General features: G+C 40.4%; 1 protein-coding gene across 2 annotated transcripts in view; it reads left to right on the top strand.

Moving 5' to 3' along the window:
• LOC121373789 overlaps positions 1–12,119 on the top strand; it is a 36,552-nt gene extending 24,433 nt beyond the window's left edge. For both annotated transcript variants that reach the window (XM_041500549.1, XM_041500550.1), the window contains 2 exons: positions 3,445–3,599; positions 11,156–12,119. In XM_041500549.1, the coding sequence (XP_041356483.1) occupies positions 3,445–3,599; positions 11,156–11,422 (422 nt within the window). In that variant the 3' untranslated portion in view covers positions 11,423–12,119. The remainder of the gene's footprint in view (positions 1–3,444; positions 3,600–11,155) is intronic.
• Positions 12,120–13,172: the final 1,053 nt, after the last annotated feature.

The following is a 13,172-nucleotide window of genomic DNA, read 5'->3' on the forward strand; positions in this document are numbered from 1 at the left end:
GTTAAATAAAACATTTCTTTCTTTCCCACGATAATTTTTTAAAGAATTGCCATGGGTGAAACAGCCCAGCGATGGCAATTTTGAGCATGCCTATGGCAATTTGTTTTTTAAAGTAATATTTGCAGAAAATAAATATGACTAAAAGGTTATTTTGCTGTATGTAGACATATTTCCAATGTGAAAATGTTAAATATTGGTAGATTATGTACACCAGGTGTATATATTTTGTCATTGTTGAGGAGTTTTACCGACGACACAAAAGTACCATCGGTAATGCTCTCTACCTTTATACTCAATTTATATCTTAGCGACATTGCCGTCGCTAAGTTTGAGTCCTGAATCACTATTACGGTCTCCAAGGGCGGGATGTAGCCCAGTGGTTAAGTGTTCGCTTGGTGCGCGGCCGGTCTGGGATCGATCCCTGTCAGTGGGCCCATTGGTTTATTTCTCCCTCCAGCCAGTGCACCACGACTGGTATATCAAAGGCTGTTGTATGTGTTATCCTGTCTGTAGGATGGTGCATATAAAAGATCCCTTGCTGCTAATCGAAAAGAGTAGCCCATGAAGTGGCGACAGCAGGTTTCCTCTCTCAATATCTGTGTGGTCCTTAACCATATGTCTGATGCCATATAACCATAAACAAAATGTGTTGAGTGCGTCGTTAAATAAGACATTTCCTTCCTTCCTATTAGGGTCTCCGTTCACAGGACTCGGGTACCCGTACAAGACAGAGACTTTCATTTAATTATACATATGCAGGGCTGCAGAAAGTACTCTCCCGCTCGCCATATGCGAGTGAGAATTCTGACAGATGAGTTCAGAAATGCAGTTACCAGTCCATGGGCCGGGACATAGCCCAGTGGTAAAGCGTTCGCTTGATGCGAGGTCGGTCCAGGATCGATCCCCGTCGGTGGACCCATTGGGCTATTTCTCCACAACCAGTGCTCCACAACTGGTGTAACAAAGGCCGTGGTATGTACTGTTGTGTGTGTGGGATGGTGCATATAAAAGATCCCTTGTTGCTGATCGAAAGAGTAGCCCATGAAGTGGCAACAGCGGGTTTCCTCTCTCAATATCTCAGGGGTTTCCCCAGAGGCGTATGGCATAGGGGGCCACTATGTGTGGAATGCAATACAATGGCATGATTTGGTATCCATGTTCAGCACTGGAATTAAGATGCATGATGCTATTTTACTTTATTCCTTAATCTCATCATCATCTAGTGTAAGCGTCGGGTACTCGGGTCCGGGTCGAGTTTGACCCTCGAGTACTCAAGTCCAATATTTTGGACTCGTGAAGGTCCTAATCACTATAAGACTTATATGTGGTCATGTGGGATAGGAAAAAACAGGAAACCCAAGTTGGTGGAAATTTCTATTCAGGATGAGGCTTGCCAGAGGCTCAGGTTTACAACATTCATTCACTTGGGACAGATATTCCATAATTCTGCATAGCTCGTTATTCTCTAAATATTATTATCAGTGGCATAATACTCTCCATGTTAAACGCAACGACGTCAAAGCATATCAAAGATAGGAAGAAAGGAAGGAAATGTTTTATTTAACGACGCACTCAACACATTTTATTTACGGTTATATGGCGTCAGACATGTGGTTAAGGACATCACAGATATTGAGAGAGGAAACCCGCTGTCGCCACTTCATGGCCTACTCTTTTCGATTAGCAGCAAGGGATCTTTTATATGCATCATCGCACAGACAGGATAGTACATACCACGGCCTTTGTTACATCAGTTGTGGAGCACTGGCTGGAACGAGAAATAGCCCAATGGGCCCACCGACAGGGATCGATCCCAGACCGACTCCACATAGAGCGAGCGCTGTACCACTGGGTTACGTCCCGCCACTAAGCATATCAAAGATAGAAACATAGACAAGACATTTAATTCCATGAGGTGAGTGGTAAAGCGCTCGCTTGATGTTCGGTTGGTCTGGGATCGATCCCCGTTGGTGGGCCCATTGGGCTATTTCTCGTTCTAGCCAGTGCACCATGACTGGTATATCAAAGGTTGTGGTATGTGCTGTCCCTGTCTGTGGGATGGTGCATATAAAAGATCCCTTGCTACTAAAGAAAACAATGTAGCGGGTTTTCTCTCTAGGACTATGTATGTCAAAACTATTAAATGATTGACCGGCTATAGCCGATGATTAATAAATCAATGTGCTCTGTCCCATATACCTGAGATTGAGAGAAATAGCTTTCTTTCATAGTATAGCTCTGTTCCATATACTTGAGGATGATAGAAATACATTGTAGCTTTCTTTCATAGTATAGCTCTGTTCCATATACTTGAGGATGATAGAAATACATTGTAGCTTTCTTTCATAGTATAGCTCTGTTCCATATACTTGAGGATAATAGAAATACATTGTAGCTTTCTTTCATAGTATAGCTCTGTCCCATATACTTGAGGATAATAGAAATACATTGTAGCTTTCTTTCATAGTATATATATATAGCTCTGTCCCATATACTTGAGGATGATAGAAATACATTGTAGCTTTCTTTCATAGTATAGCTCTGTCCCATATACTTGAGGATAATAGAAATACATTGTAGCTTTCTTTCATAGTATAGGTCTGTCCCATATACTTGAGGATAATAGAAATACATTGTAGCTTTCTTTCATAGTATAGGTCTGTTCCATATACTTGAGGATGATAGAAATACATTGTAGCTTTCTTTCATAGTATATATATATAGCTCTGTCCCATATACTTGAGGATGATAGAAATACATTGTAGCTTTCTTTCATAGTATAGCTCTGTCCCATATACTTGAGGATAATAGAAATACATTGTAGCTTTCTTTCATAGTATAGGTCTGTCCCATATACTTGAGGATAATAGAAATACATTGTAGCTTTCTTTTATAGTATAGGTATGTCCCATATACTTGAGGATGATAGAAATACATTGTAGCTTTCTTTCATAGTATAGCTCTGTCCCATATACTTGAGGATAATAGAAATACATTGTAGCTTTCTTTCATAGTATATATATATAGCTCTGTCCCATATACTTGAGGATGATAGAAATACATTGTAGCTTTCTTTCATAGTATAGCTCTGTCCCATATACTTGAGGATAATAGAAATACATTGTAGCTTTCTTTCATAGTATAGGTCTGTCCCATATACTTGAGGATGATAGAAATACATTGTAGCTTTCTTTCATAGTATAGCTCTGTCCCATATACTTGAGGATGATAGAAATACATTGTAGCTTTCTTTCATAGTATATATATATAGCTCTGTCCCATATACTTGAGGATGATAGAAATACATTGTAGCTTTCTTTCATAGTATAGCTCTGTCTTATATACTTGAGGATGATAGAAATACATTGTACATGTAGCTTTCTTTCATAGTATAGCTCTGTCCCATATACCTGAGATTGAGAGAATTCTTGTTTGTGTTTGCAGGAGGTTTGTATGGCACTCTGAATAACATCGTAAGGATCTGCCAGCAACAAGGTGTTCCGGTCATGCGGGCATCAGAACGACGCGGCGTTCGTAGCATATGTAACTTGGTGCAGCCGCTCAACGTTTGTGGAATCTGCAACTATGAAGGATGTGAGGTATGTAGGAGGTAGAGGATACTATAGTCCATCCCACGGCAACTACGAAGGATGTGAGGTATGTAGGAGATAGAGGATACTATAGTCCATCCCATGGCAACTACGAAGGATGTGAGGTATGTAGGAGATAGAGGATGCTATAGTCCATCCCACGGCAGCTACGAAGGATGTGAGGTATGTAGGAGGTAGAAGATACTATAGTCCATCCCACGGCAGCTACGAAGGATGTGAGGTATGTAGGAGGTAGAAGATACTATAGTCCATCCCACGGCAGCTACGAAGGATGTGAGGTATGTAGGAGGTAGAAGATACTATAGTCCATCCCACGGCAGCTACGAAGGATGTGAGGTATGTAGGAGGTAGAGGATACTATAGTCCATCCCACGGCAACTACGAAGGATGTGAGGTATGTAGGAGGTAGAGGATGCTATAGTCCATCCCACGGCAACTACGAAGGATGTGAGGTATGTAGGAGGTAGAAGATACTATAGTCCATCCCACGGCAGCTACGAAGGATGTGAGGTATGTAGGAGGTAGAGGATACTATAGTCCATCCCACGGCAGCTATGAAGGATGTGAGGTATGTAGGAGGTAGAGGATACTATAGTTTGTGGAATCTGCAACTATGAAGGATGTGAGGTATGTAGGAGATAGAGGATACTATAGTCCATCCCACGGCAGCTATGAAGGATGTGAGGTATGTAGGAGGTAGAGGATACTATAGTTTGTGGAATCTGCAACTATGAAGGATGTGAGGTATGTAGGAGGTAGAGGATACTATAGTCCATCCCACGGCAGCTATGAAGGATGTGAGGTATGTAGGAGATAGATGATACTATAGTCCATCCCACGGCAACTATACTGAACAAAATAAGACACTTTCGCGAACTTTGCTTGAACATAACTTGATGAAAACAAACCGGGGGAATAATTGTTATATATGCGTTTCAAAAGTGTTCCATGATGCATCGTTTGGTGCAAAAATCATGGCCATAGGTTAACAGAAACTGGGAGAAATTTTTACCAAGTGTGGTAGGGGTTAAAAAAAACCCAAAAACCCAATTAATAACGGGTATGACCACCTCTTGAATTGACCACTGCAGTGGTGCATAAAATTGACAAAAGTGTTGATTTCTGCCTGTGGAATATTGTTCCATTCCTGAATGAGCGCTTGACGAAGTTCGTTGACGTTAGCGGGTGGGTTGGGACGACGCCTCAATTGTCTGTCCAGACTATCCCAGACATGCTCAATGGGGTTGAGATCAGGACTTTTAGCGGGCCAGTCATCAATGTCATCGCGGCATTTAAATTGCCATCAGTGACGACTAGTGGTGAACGATAACCATGGGCAATGGCTGCCCAGACCATGACACAACCCCCACCCCCAAAACGATCTCGTTCAAGAACACAACAGTCAGCATAGCGTTCATTTCTCCTACGGTAGACGCGCACCCTGCCATCACCACGTTGTAAAGAAAATCTGGATTCATCCGAAAAAAGAACGGTATTCCAGCGCCGCCGTATCCAACGAGTATGTACACGTGCCCAATTAAGACGATTTAGACGATTATGTTGCGTAAGGACGTCGTGCATGTAAACCGTTCTCCCGCAGACGATTACAAACAGTTTGCCCACTGATTCAGTTATTATGAAGCCCAGGTGTGTTAGCAGCAGTAGCAGTGGCAGTTTGGAATCGATTGCGCAAATGCGTGTTCATGATATAGCGGTCTTGACCACGTGTTGTAACACACGGACGTCCACAACGTGGCAAGTCGTATCGCTCGACTAGAACTCCCAACATGCCTTGCAACGTCTTCTGTCGACATGCCAGCATCAAGCATGCCAATCGCCCGTTCGCGTAAATTATTGGGTATTCTTGGCATACTAAAAATGCTACAATGTAAAAAATGTTAATTTTTTTACAAATTTGGAAGCGTTTTCGTTCACTTGACAACAATGTCAGTAAGACAAGTAAAACAAATTGACCGAATACTACACGGGACATGTCGAACCATGCATGCACGTGCAAATTGAATTTCACGTTGTCGACGATTAACAGTGCAAAAATAATCGATAAAATTCATGAATCCTGATAATACAGCTCAAGGCTAATGCTACCTATATAATTTCATTACACAATGAATTCTTTAACACAACAAATACTATATCAGGGATTTACCGGACGCACAAAACTTGCGTATAGGACGCACTAAAACTTAACTGGACCCGCAAAAATAGAGATACTGCGTCCCGTGGGACGCATAAAATATTTGCCATTTTCAGTAACCCTGTCCACTATCAAAGATCGATCATTCTGTTTAACACACTATTTCTTTTCTACCTATAAACTGCGTATTCAAATGGGGATTCCCCATATCGAAAACAAAAAGTTTTAATCTCTGGGAAAACTGCATCTTTATCCTTTGCTGCGCTTAATCGTGTAAAGTTGGTAATTTCCGGAAAGAGATTGCAGATTTGCGATCATTCGGAACTTCTCGTCAACAGGCCAAACACAATCAGAAATTCCCGGGCGAATAAAACAAATTGGTTAAATGTTCTGATTTTCATTAACAAACAAGTAGCACGATTCATAAACAATGCATGGTATTGTGAGTGTCATTTAGCTTGCAGGAAATGGTTCAAATAATTATACAGATCAAAGTGAAATGTTTATTTTGAAAGAATAAACAATGAATACCGACATTGATTTCCCGAAAGGAAAAACCACCACACAGCTTGTTAAATTTACTTTAATGAAACATATAGTATACACGTGATTTGTTGTCTGCAGCTCTCTGTCGTTTGTGTGGTTTTGGGACCCTTTGTTTTCAGGTTGGGACCCCAGAAAAGAAAGAGGTGAGTCCAAGGGACCCCCATTTCAGAAAAACAAGGTAAATCCCTGCTATATGTACATCGGAAGGTTTTTTTTTGTTCAGTATATGAAGGATGTGAGGTATGTAGGAGATAGAGGATACTATTGTTTGTGGAATCTGCAACTATGAAGGATGTGAGGTATGTAGGAGGTAGAGGATACTATAGTCCATCCCACGGCAACTATGAAGGATGTGAGGTATGTAGGAGGTAGAGGATACTATAGTCCATCCCACGGCAGCTATGAAGGATGTGAGGTATGTAGGAGATAGAGGATGCTATAGTCCATCCCACGGCAGCTATGAAGGATGTGTGGTATGTAGGAGGTAGAGGATACTATATAAGCCATCCCACGGCAGCTATGAAGGATGTGAGGTATGTAGGAGATAGAGGATACTATAGTCCATCCCACGGCAGCTATGAAGGATGTGAGGTATGTAGGAGATAGAGGATGCTATAGTCCATCCCACGGCAGCTATGAAGGATGTGTGGTATGTAGGAGGTAGAGGATACTATATAGTCCATCCCACGGCAGCTATGAAGGATGTGAGGTATGTAGGAGGTAGAGGATACTATAGTCCATCCCACGGCAGCTATGAAGGATGTGTGGTATGTAGGAGGTAGAGGATACTATATAGTCCATCCCACGGCAGCTATGAAGGATGTGAGGTATGTAGGAGATAGAGGATACTATATAGTCCATCCCACGGCAGCTATGAAGGATGTGAGGTATGTAGGAGATAGAGGATACTATAGTCCATCCCACGGCAGCTATGAAGGATGTGTGGTATGTAGGAGGTAGAGGATACTATATAGTCCATCCCACGGCAGCTATGAAGGATGTGAGGTATGTAGGAGGTAGAGGATACTATAGTCCATCCCACGGCAGCTATGAAGGATGTGTGGTATGTAGGAGGTAGAGGATACTATATAGTCCATCCCACGGCAGCTATGAAGGATGTGAGGTATGTAGGAGATAGAGGATACTATATAGTCCATCCCACGGCAGCTATGAAGGATGTGAGGTATGTAGGAGATAGAGGATACTATAGTCCATCCCACGGCAGCTATGAAGGATGTGAGGTATGTAGGAGATAGAGGATACTATTGTTTGTGGAATCTGCAACTATGAAGGATGTGAGGTATGTAGGAGATAGAGGATACTATAGTCCATCCCACGGCAGCTATGAAGGATGTGAGGTATGTAGGAGGTAGAGGATACTATAGTCCATCCCACGGCAGCTATGAAGGATGTGAGGTATGTAGGAGGTAGAGGATACTATAGTCCATCCCACGGCAACTATGAAGGATATGAGGTATGTAGGAGGTAGAGGATACTATAGTCCATCCCACGGCAGCTATGAAGGATGTGAGGTATGTAGGAGGTAGAGGATACTATAGTCCATCCCACGGCAGCTATGAAGGATGTGTGGTATGTAGGAGGTAGAGGATACTATATAGTCCATCCCACGGCAGCTATGAAGGATGTGAGGTATGTAGGAGGTAGAGGATACTATAGTCCATCCCACGGCAGCTATGAAGGATGTGTGGTATGTAGGAGGTAGAGGATACTATATAGTCCATCCCACGGCAGCTATGAAGGATGTGAGGTATGTAGGAGATAGAGGATACTATATAGTCCATCCCACGGCAGCTATGAAGGATGTGAGGTATGTAGGAGATAGAGGATACTATATAGTCCATCCCACGGCAGCTATGAAGGATGTGAGGTATGTAGGAGATAGAGGATACTATTGTTTGTGGAATCTGCAACTATGAAGGATGTGAGGTATGTAGGAGATAGAGGATATTATAGTCCATCCCACGGCAGCTATGAAGGATGTGAGGTATGTAGGAGGTAGAGGATACTATAGTCCATCCCACGGCAGCTATGAAGGATGTGTGGTATGTAGGAGGTAGAGGATACTATATAGTCCATCCCACGGCAGCTATGAAGGATGTGAGGTATGTAGGAGATAGAGGATACTATAGTCCATCCCACGGCAGCTATGAAGGATGTGAGGTATGTAGGAGGTAGAGGATACTATAGTCCATCCCACGGCAGCTATGAAGGATGTGAGGTATGTAGGAGGTAGAGGATACTATAGTCCATCCCACGGCAGCTATGAAGGATGTGAGGTATGTAGGAGGTAGAGGATACTATAGTCCATCCCACGGCAACTATGAAGGATATGAGGTATGTAGGAGGTAGAGGATACTATAGTCCATCCCACGGCAGCTATGAAGGATGTGAGGTATGTAGGAGGTAGAGGATACTATAGTCCATCCCACGGCAGCTATGAAGGATGTGTGGTATGTAGGAGGTAGAGGATACTATATAGTCCATCCCACGGCAGCTATGAAGGATGTGAGGTATGTAGGAGGTAGAGGATACTATAGTCCATCCCACGGCAGCTATGAAGGATGTGTGGTATGTAGGAGGTAGAGGATACTATATAGTCCATCCCACGGCAGCTATGAAGGATGTGAGGTATGTAGGAGATAGAGGATACTATATAGTCCATCCCACGGCAGCTATGAAGGATGTGAGGTATGTAGGAGATAGAGGATACTATATAGTCCATCCCACGGCAGCTATGAAGGATGTGAGGTATGTAGGAGATAGAGGATACTATTGTTTGTGGAATCTGCAACTATGAAGGATGTGAGGTATGTAGGAGATAGAGGATATTATAGTCCATCCCACGGCAGCTATGAAGGATGTGAGGTATGTAGGAGGTAGAGGATACTATAGTCCATCCCACGGCAGCTATGAAGGATGTGTGGTATGTAGGAGGTAGAGGATACTATATAGTCCATCCCACGGCAGCTATGAAGGATGTGAGGTATGTAGGAGATAGAGGATACTATAGTCCATCCCACGGCAGCTATGAAGGATGTGAGGTATGTAGGAGGTAGAGGATACTATAGTCCGTCCCACGGAGAATTTTTTTTTTTTCATACTATGGAATTTACAAGTTATTTATTTCTAAGCCTATTGTTTTCTAAATAGAAGAAGTATATTTTTGTAATTTCCAAAACATTTTGACTTGTCAAACCAAACTGAAATTATTTACAAAAAAACCCAAAACATTTTTATAGAATGATAGGACGAACTATAGACTATCACCGTTGTGAGGTATACTAATAAAATCTATGATCGTTGTGAGGTATAGATGGTATAGATAAGACAATTCCAACCTGAGGGACAAAATGTTTTTTGTGAGGGCCAAGGTTTACCAAGGCCCTTACAAAAGCATTTTGTCCCAAGGTGATTGATTCTTTTTCTTGCCCATTTAATTACAGTAACAAAACATTAATTTTGTAAGCTACTTACGGTTTGTTTATTGTAGAACGATTCATAAACATTTCACCTACAAACAATGAAACTCATTTAATCATATGCTGAAAAATATAGTCCATCTTATGCCACAACATAAAAATGCAACAACTTAACAATAAATATAAAGTTGAAAATGTTAATTTGTTTAAATATTTTTAAAACAATTATACAACATGAAATGGCAAACAGAATTCTGAAAAACATGAGTTATGATGTCAGTCATTGCAAAACATGAGTTATGACGTCAATCATTGAAAAACATGAGTTATGATGTCAGTCGTCACAAAACATGAGTCAAAATTCAAAATTACCAAATGTTTGACATCCAATACCCGATGATTAATAAATCAATGTGCTGTAGTGGAATGAATGAATGAATGAATGTATGAATGAATGAATGAATGAATGAATGTATGAATGAATGAATGTATGAATGAATGTATGAATGTATGAATGAATGAATGTATGAATGTATGAATGAATGTATGAATGAATGAATGAATGAATGTATGAATGAATGAATGAATGAATGAATGTATGTATGAATGAATGTATGAATGAATGTATGAATGAATGAATGAATGAATGAATGAATGAATGTTTAACGACACCCCAGCACGAGAAAATACATCGGCTATTGGGTTTCAAACTATGGTAATGCAAATAAATAAAGTGATGATCAACATCAATATAAAAATTCAAGATTTAAACAAAAACAGTGTAAAGAACTGTGCAAAAACATAAATATCACATATAGATACTGAATTTTACTCAAAACTTCAATTTTGTGCTGTATTGGCCATTCTCAAAGAAAATGTTACACCCCTGCACCACGGTGAGGTTACAGCAGGCGCAGGGGTGTGCTGTAGTGGCGCCATTTAACAAAACAAACTTCAACTTTAACTTTGGTGCCATCTAAAGACCTGATTACAGTGTACTGGAAATGTTTGACATCCAATAGCCGATGATTAATTAATCAATGTGCTGTAGTGGTGCCATCTAAAGACCTGATTACAGTGTACTGGAAATGTTTATGGTAGATGAGACATTATATACGTAGAATTCTTTTTAACCTGATCAGGAGAAAAGTTTAATTTATATTAAGTGCACATGCAGCTACCTTTTTTACTTTGTTTTTAACTTTTTTCATTTCTTGGAAATGTTCTGGAAGCTTTTGGATTCGAAACAAAAAGCTCCACAATGCACATGGATAGAAATGTTGGATTTATTTTAAGAGTTCTGTATTGTTTCTTTGTCAATATACATGTATTATTAACATGATCAGTGCCATAAAAACACCTTTAATTGTCTCTGGTTTTGTGGGGTGTTTTTTTTTCTCCAGGAAATGTTCTGGAAGTTGTTGGATTTGACACACAAGGCTCCACAATGTAGACCGGCAGAAATGGTGGCTTCGCTTCCAAGCGCTGCACTGTTTTATCGCACAGACAGCAATCGGTCTTCAGACATGTTGGATACCGTTCAGGAAGAAACCAGCCTGGAAATTGGCGGCACGGAAGATGGTTCGCTGGGTTTTAGTGTTCAACAAACCGACCATGTAATGGACCCATTGGGCATAAAAATTGAAGACTGGTTAAGAAAAAACGAATAAATGAAAGGAATGTTTGCTTAGTGACACCTCAGCACATTTTTTAAACTACTTACTGAGGTGCTTGTGTCGTAAGATCGAATCTTCTCAGTGGACCAATGTTTCTCTGATTGAATTGTTTCTTTTGTCACAGTTGGTAGAGTCACTGTGTTTGGCCAACTTGCCTGGGTCGAAGGATCAAACCATCTCGGTGGACCCATTGGCTGATTGAATTTTTTCTTATGTCACACTGGGTAGAGTCACTGTGTTTGGCCGACTTGCTCGAGTCGAAGGATCAAACCATCTCGGTGGACCCATTGGCTGATTGAATTTTTTCTTTTGTCACACTGGGTAGAGTCACTGTGTTTGGCCGACTTGCCTGGGTCGAAGGATCAAACCATCTCGATGGACCCATTGGCTGATTGAATTTTTTCTTATGTCACACTGGGTAGAGTCACTGTGTTTGGCCGACTTTCCTGGGTCGAAGGATCAAACCATCTCGGTGGACCCATTGGCTGATTGTTTTTTTCCCTCATCCCAACCAGATTGGATTTTTTTTTTTTTTTGTCAAACTCCAAGTGTGTGCCCGAGTTGCTTGGGTCAAAGGATCGAACCATCTCGGTAGACCCGTGGTATGTGCTGTCCTGTCTGGGGGGAAGAGGATATAAAAGATTCCTCTATAGGAAGGAAGGAGATGTTTTATTTAACGACAGACTCAACACATTTTATTTATGGATATATGGTGTCATACGTATGGTTAAGGACCACACAAATATTGACCGAGGAAACCCACTGTCGCCACTTGATGGGCTACTCTTTTCGATTAGCAGCAAAGAATCTTTTATATGCACCATCCCACAGACAGGAAGGTACATACCACAGCCTTTGTTACACTAGTTGTGGAGCACTGGCTGGAACGAGAAATAGCTCAATGGGCCCACCGACGGGAATCGATACTAGTTCTTCTATAGAGACCACATGTCAGATTTATGAAATATTCATTTATGTTTCTATTTTTAATATTGAGCAAAAATGCACTTTTTTAGAACATAAAAATATTACAAGACCATGGCAGCTGTTAGTATATTATAGTCAAAACAGTGACAGATTTAATTATATTTATAATATTGAGTGAAAAATATATATATTATATAACTTTTATCAGAGTTAATGCGTGTTTGTTATTTCTTTTACGTTCGTCGGGGTATGAACAAAAACAAACTGTGTGAATCAGCAAAGCTATTCTCACATAAGTTTGCGGATGTTTTTTGTTTTTTCATGTGCAGATGAGTGTAAAAGAAATAACAGACAATACTTATAATTAAATTTCAAACATACTTACTAATAATAACATTAAAAATTAATATTTTATTTTGATTTATTTTTTGGTTCTTTAACAATAACGCTCAGTAAGACAAACTACCAGTATACAGTGATGTCATCAGGTATGACGTTTCCGTACAAGGTTATTTTAACGTTCATCAACAAATGAACAAACTTGCGTTGGTATGGCTGGACCAGTGGGATGACATTAACTTGTTATGAATGTAATGGCAATTTAATTATTAGTATTTAACCATGACAAATGTGGTTCATTGGATTGTCTACTTTAAACATTTATAATTTTTACAAATGTACAATATTTTATTTTATTTTAAATACTGACATAAAATTTATATCTTTTAGAAATTTTGTTTAGACATATGATTTAAGGTTTAATGAGTTACAATTGACTAGCATTTATAGTCAGTACATTGCTCTCAAAACATATTCT

This window comes from Gigantopelta aegis, chromosome 5 (genome assembly GCF_016097555.1).
Source record: "Gigantopelta aegis isolate Gae_Host chromosome 5, Gae_host_genome, whole genome shotgun sequence".
NCBI classification, from domain to species: Eukaryota; Metazoa; Mollusca; class Gastropoda; order Neomphalida; family Peltospiridae; genus Gigantopelta; species Gigantopelta aegis.